Here is a 6,277-nt window from a genome sequence, read left to right as displayed (position 1 = left end):
AAATTTTATTTTACAAATTTTGTGCTTGAAAAGAGCAAAAATTTAGTGATTTTTCAGACTATTTAAGAGAAATCTCACAAAAACGACTAAGTTTTTAAAAAGAAATACACTTAAAAACAAAAATGACACTATTTTTGAGGCATTTGGGTGATATTTTCTATTGTTTTAGCCAAATCTTGTAATAAAAAAACTAAAAACGCTCTAAAATGCAAAAATTTTCGCCCAATTTTGTAATATCTAACTCAAAAACGTCTCTAAACATTCGAAAATTTTTAAAGTGAAATTACTTTGGTAATCTTAAAATTTACAAATTTGGCGATTAATCAAAAAAACATTTTTAAACTTTTGAAAAAATCAAAAATAACGTCTTTTCTATCCCATTTTTGATTTTTCAGTCCGGTTTGTTTTCATCGTTCCAGAAATCACAAAAAATAGCAGTTTCGATCTAATTTGGTGATTTTTCAGCGAAATTTTGTAAAAAATGTAATTCTTGACTCACCAAATCGGTTAAATTCTTAACTTTCAGCGGCATTTGCGCAAATTCCCACTTCGGGCACCTGAAAAATAAATCGATAAAAATCGTTGTTAAATTCACCAAATTCCCACCCTTTACTCCTCGTCGTGGGCCCTTTGAGGTTTAGCAAAACCTCGAGGAAATCCTTCGGTGCATAAACCGGTCTGTATTTATGAATATCGACCTTCAATTCAACTAATTTTCTCTACTAATTTGATTGAAAAAAAACCAACTTACCTCATAATTGCTAAGTTCGCCCCATTTACCCGCAATTTCCTCCCTCTCCACCCCAGTTCGCACTTTCGCGAGATTAATCCCAAGTTCAGCACACATCGAATTCAGCGATTTGTGGATTCTTTTGTCCCAGTGAATTTGCGCTTTTCGAAAAAACGTGTCGTAAGGCGAACACACTTCTTTCTTCTTCGTTTTCATCCAATGGTAGACGTTGTTTCTTAAGCCGGCATCGAGGCCGTTGTCTTTCATCGCTTTCAGGAGACTCTCCTTGAAATCGTCGTATTTCACACTGGGAGTGGAGACTAATTTCTGAAACATGACTGAATAACCAACTTGAATTTGACAACACGCGATTTTTTTGACAAGTGAAACACCTGGAGATCCTGGAAGAGGGCTTGATACGACGGAGACGATTTGAAGTCTTCGCAGATTTTTACAGCAGTGTGGTGGATGCTTTTATTCTTCATGTCTTCCATTGTCGGCTTCTTATCACACTGCCACCTGAAATGATTGTTGAAAAGTCGCTTAGCGACGATATCGATCCATTTCACTGATAAGGAAAGACAATTTTGCGTAAAAAGAATTTTAACTGAAGGTTGAACGGCTTTTAAACACGCATTGCATGATGAAAGTTTTATTTATTTAGGAAATTGTTTTAGTTTTTTTATCTTGATTTTTTAATATTAGGTATTTAAGTTAAAAATTATTACATTTACAGAACTATAAATTGTAATTTATCTATTTTTTTTTTCAATTATGGACGTATGTGTCGACTAGAAACTTCAATATCTGTCAGTTATCTGTGAATTTTTTTTTGAATATATCTTTTAAAACTAACTAAGCAAAACTTCGTATAGCACCATTACAATGTTTTTTCTCTCTCTTTTTCTCCCCTCCTTCTTTCTTCCTCTCTCTCTCTTTCTAGACTAAGTATTTTTTTTTAGACTTTTTTTGTTTTACCGAATTTTGGTTGAAAAACTATAACTGTATGCTACAAATTGTAAATCAATTTTTTTATTTTTGAACGTATGTCTTGGCTAGAAACTTCAATATCTGTCAGTTATCTGTCAATTTGACAATTTTTGAATTTTCGATTAAAATCTGATTAAAATTAGGTAACTTTTTCTAAGGCAAACTAAAATTGTGAAGCGCCATTACAATGTTCTCTGTGTGTGTTTCTCTAGACTATAATTTTCTTTAGAATTTTTTTTGTTTTAGTGAATTTTTGTTGAAAAAATATAAAGAAGTTTATTTATTTTGTGTCCACTTGCTCGAGTTCTAATACTCTTAATAGATATAAAAAAATGAACTGAGGTACAAATTGTAATTTATTTATTTTTTTTAATTTTTGAACGTATGTCTCGGCTAGAAACTTTGATATCTGTCAATTTGACAATTTTTGAATATGTCTTTTATTAAAATCTGATTAAAACTAACTTTTTCTAAAGCAAACTAAAATTCTCTCTCTTTCGTTCTCTCTCTCTCTCCAGACTATATTTTTTTAGACTTTTTTTGTTTTACCGAATTTTGGTTGAAAAAATATAACTCAGGTGTATGCTACAAATTATAATTTATCTGTTTTTTTATTTTTGAACGTATGTCTCGGCTAGAAACTTCAAATCTATCAGTTATCTGTCAATTTGACAATTTTTGAATTTTCGATTAAAATCTGATTAAAATTAGGTAATTTTTTCTAAAGTAAACTAAAATTGTGAAGCGCCATTACAATGTTCTCTCTCTCTCTTTCTCTTTTTCTCTAGACTATATTTTTCTTTAGAATTATTTTTTGTTTTATTGAATTTTTGTTGAAAAAATATAAAGAAGTTTATTTATTTTGTGTCCACTTGCTCGAGTTCTAATTCTCTTAATAGACATAAAGAAATGAACTGTGGTACAAATTGTAATTTATCTATTTTTTTTTAATTTTAAACGTATGTCGGGGCTAGAAACTTTGATATCCGTCAGTTATCTGTCAATTTGACAATTTTTGAATATGTCTTTTATTAAAATCTGATTAAAACTAACTTTTTCTAAGGCAAACTAAAATTGTGAAGCACCATTACAATGTTTTATTATTTATTTTTGTGTTTTACCGAATTTTGGTTAAAAAAAATATAAAAAATGATTTAAATTGGACAAATCACTATAACGACAACATTTAATTAAAATCAAAATCTATTGAGAAGTTCATTTCCATGTGTTCTATTTTTTAATCATGAAAATTTTTTTAATATATTTTTGCTTTTTGGAAACTTTTAGTTACATCATCGACTAGAAACTTCAGTATCTGTCATTTATCTGTCAAATTTATCAATTTTTGAATATCTTTTGGATTAAAACTATCTTTTTTAAAAGCAAACTAAATATGTAATTTTTTCAATTATAGGGATTTTTTGGTATTTTTTTTGTTCGTAATACTTTTTCGTACTATTGACCCAAGGGTCGTCCAAACCGTCGTAACAGCATTAAAAAGTACATATTTTCTTTATCGTATGTTGAATGTGATTCAATATAGTTTTTTCATTTCGAAATTCGCGCCCTTGGTCCTGATGAAGCATTATCCGAAACAGGTAACCATCATGCGCACGACTCCACTGAAACCAGTAAAGGTGGCCTTGAGACCCGTCTACTTGATTCTATTGGGAACGCAACGCCCAGTTGTTTCCATCGATTCTATATTTACTTCCCGCTCGAGGCGCGTACGTCGCAGAATTCATGATGCGTTAATGGGGGAAAGAGACAGACGCTGACTGGAGAAAGAGACGGAGCAACAAAATCCTGATTTCCTGATAACCGGAAATGAAGACGTCAATCACTGGGGAACGAAACTTTCAAAAATATGTCAAAAATTTCGAAAGTTGCCGTTTTTTGGTAAAATGTGGGGGCAAAAGGGCCTTAAGTGCCTTTTTTGTTTTAACCTTGAATTGTTCCAAAAACTGATCCAATCACCGACATACGTTACTAAACCAGCTGTTAAAACGCAAAACTGTTTTCCGCCGAAACAGTAACAAAATTGAAGTTCTCGCGCCCATTTCTAACAAAATAATTCAATCCGAACCTGCGTAAAATAATTTCACTTATCGTCAAACTTCAATTTAATGTTTTTGGCGCGTTGTTAATGAGTTTTTTCAGGAGAATGTGATGATTTAGTAACTAATTTGGTGTTTTTCGTTTTACCCCAAGGCCCCAAGTGAAACTAACCTCAAATTCGCGACAATGGAGGACTTGCAGACGGGTAAATATTTGTGTTTTTTACACCAGTGGGTGAAAAAAGAGTAGTTTTAGACACACTGACTGATTACAACAAAACCCCAGCGTCGGAAACCCCGGAATTTAGTAAAGAAAGTGAAAATCTCTGTGGTGGTCAGTATTGGAATAAATTCACGATTTTCTCATTTTTCGCTTTTTTTAGCAAATCTTCTCAATGGGAGCGACGAACTAGACCCTTTGGACCTCATGGGTTTGTCTTCCATTGAAATTAATTCAAAAAAGTGAGACTTTATTGCGATTTTTAGCCGATGCGAGTCTTGGTAGTAACAGTGATGTTTGGAAAGGCACTGACAGTGAAGATGACAGTTTCGAAACCAAGAAAACGACAGAAAATGGACAAACTAGTCAGAGCGAAAATATCGCGGAAAAAGACACCCTAGACGATCCTACAGCCCCCTCGAAAGAGACTGAAGCCGAAACGGCACAAAACGTGATTGAAAGTGAGGACCAAGGCAGTGCTGAGCCCCCACAAGACCCAGAGAACGAGAAACCTCCAGAAAAAGAAACCTCAGACGAGCCCCCCAAAGAGCAGGATCCCCTCGCCGTTGAGGTTGAGGATCCCCCCAAAACCCCGCTTGAAAGTGATAATCAGCAACCTGGTGAAGAGCAGGAGGAGCCCCCCAAAAACCCGCTGGAAGGTAGACCCCCAAACCGCGGTAACGACGACCACGATGACGGTTTGCGCCCACTTTTGCCCAATGCTAAAATAATTTATTGTTTTAAGACTGCGAAATGGATTATGATGCTGCTGATGATGATGATTTTGACCCATCATTGCTATGTCCTGAGGTGTCAATGGACGTTGATGATAATCCTGTCATCACTACCAATGGGTCAATGCCGGGCTGTGAGAGTCCATTACCATATGAACCACTTTTTTCCACATTTGTTGATGATGTGACAGGAGCTGAAAGTAATTTTAATTTTAATTGATTTTTATGTGCATCAAGTAGGTTGTTGTGGGGAAGATTGAGGTTAGGATTGTTTGAATTTTTGCATGGTTGCCACCTTAAAATGATTTCAACGACTACTTCGATTCACATTAATATGTCATTTTGATTGATGGTTTTTATTCCAGTTTCGTTTAATTTAACACCAGAGGAGCTCGAATTGAAGAAAAGACTGTATGGGCCCAGTAAGAAACTTCATTATTTAAATAAAATTTCCCCCCAAAATTTGTCATTTCAGCCAACCCAATTCAATACACTAGAATTCACTGCACGGCTTGTAATGTCCATTTAGGGAGCGCTTTAGAAGGCCAAAGTAACCGATTCGTGCACCCCCTTTTGAAAGTCTTAATATGCAAAGAATGCTACCATTTTTACACTAGTGGTGAGTTTGAAAAGGACGAAGATGGAAGCGAATTGTACTGTCGATGGTGTGGGCAAGGGGGCCAAGTTTTGTGTTGCTCAAAATGCGAATTTGTCTTCTGTAAAGTGAGTTACGAGGCTGTGTTTAACATTTTTTCTACGACCCAAGGGAGCTTAATTTTTATCTCATTCAAAATATACAGAGTGTCTCAAAAGGATGTCACTATACGTCAACCAGTTATAGAAAATGTCATTCTGGGAAAAAAAGTTTAAATAATTTTTTTTGCATCTTCTTTCGTTAAAAAGTTACGTTAAGTTTTGACAAAACCTTTCAAATTTCGTGAGATTTTTAATAAAAAACGTATTAAATCTTTCGATAATTTTACAATTTTTGTTTTAAAACTTGAAAAACTTCTAAATTCATGGAAAATAAGGCAGTTTAATTTTGTCATTTAAATTTTGTTTTGCTTTTTTTAATAAGAATAGTTTTTTGTTGAAAATTAAAATAAAGAATAGAAAATAAAAAAAATAAAACAATTCATTTTCAGATAAAATTTTATATTTTTCCACTTAATTGTGACAATTTTTTTTGAGTTTCTCGTTGAGTAATAGAAAACTCGTTAAATCTTTCGAAGTAAACAAAAATATCGTATTTTAGAAATAGTTTTGCAATTTTCTGTCTTGTTTTGGCAAAATATGTCGTATTCTGCGACTTTTTCAGTAAAAAAAAAACTTTTAAAACGGTAGAAAATAACGCATTTTAGATTAAATTTCAAGATTTTATATTTTGTTTTCACATTTTTTTTTAGTGCAGTTTGGCTTATCAAAAAAGGTTACAATTTTTAAAAACATGAGAAAACCACGCATTGAGAATAGATTTTCTACTTTATTTTGAAACAGGGTGTTTTGTAAAAAGACAAAAAAAAAGAGAAAAATGCCATGTAAGATA

General features: G+C 33.1%; 2 protein-coding genes across 4 annotated transcripts in view; one reads left to right on the top strand and one right to left on the bottom strand.

Annotated features, from left to right (window-relative positions):
• LOC123005622 (TBC1 domain family member 19) overlaps positions 1-1,487 on the bottom strand; it is a 6,045-nt gene extending 4,558 nt beyond the window's left edge. Inside the window, exons 1-4 of the mRNA XM_044399455.1 lie at positions 1,123-1,487; positions 752-1,057; positions 607-698; positions 500-557 (exon numbers count right to left, since the gene is read on the bottom strand). Coding sequence (XP_044255390.1) covers positions 500-557; positions 607-698; positions 752-1,057; positions 1,123-1,224 — 558 coding nt within the window. The 5' untranslated portion in view covers positions 1,225-1,487. The remainder of the gene's footprint in view (positions 1-499; positions 558-606; positions 699-751; positions 1,058-1,122) is intronic.
• A 2,015-nt stretch (positions 1,488-3,502) lies between these two features.
• LOC123004887 overlaps positions 3,503-6,277 on the top strand; it is an 8,540-nt gene continuing 5,765 nt past the window's right edge. The window contains exons 1-7 of one of the 3 annotated variants that reach the window (XM_044398399.1): positions 3,503-3,983; positions 4,028-4,111; positions 4,161-4,208; positions 4,264-4,656; positions 4,743-4,931; positions 5,097-5,153; positions 5,207-5,454. In XM_044398399.1, coding sequence (XP_044254334.1) covers positions 3,965-3,983; positions 4,028-4,111; positions 4,161-4,208; positions 4,264-4,656; positions 4,743-4,931; positions 5,097-5,153; positions 5,207-5,454 — 1,038 coding nt within the window. In that variant the 5' untranslated portion in view covers positions 3,503-3,964. Of the gene's footprint in view, positions 3,984-4,027; positions 4,112-4,160; positions 4,209-4,263; positions 4,696-4,742; positions 4,932-5,096; positions 5,154-5,206; positions 5,455-6,277 lie in introns of all 3 variants that reach the window. The other 2 variants (XM_044398398.1, XM_044398397.1) reach the window with 2 other exon arrangements.

Source organism: Tribolium madens, unplaced genomic scaffold, assembly GCF_015345945.1.
Source record: "Tribolium madens isolate multiple individuals breed KSU strain unplaced genomic scaffold, Tmad_KSU_1.1 Scaffold_20;HRSCAF=117;Tcas5.2_LG4, whole genome shotgun sequence".
NCBI classification, from domain to species: Eukaryota; Metazoa; Arthropoda; class Insecta; order Coleoptera; family Tenebrionidae; genus Tribolium; species Tribolium madens.
The sequence above is the reverse complement of the archived record's forward strand: the minus strand, read 5'-3'. Positions and strand labels throughout refer to the sequence as shown.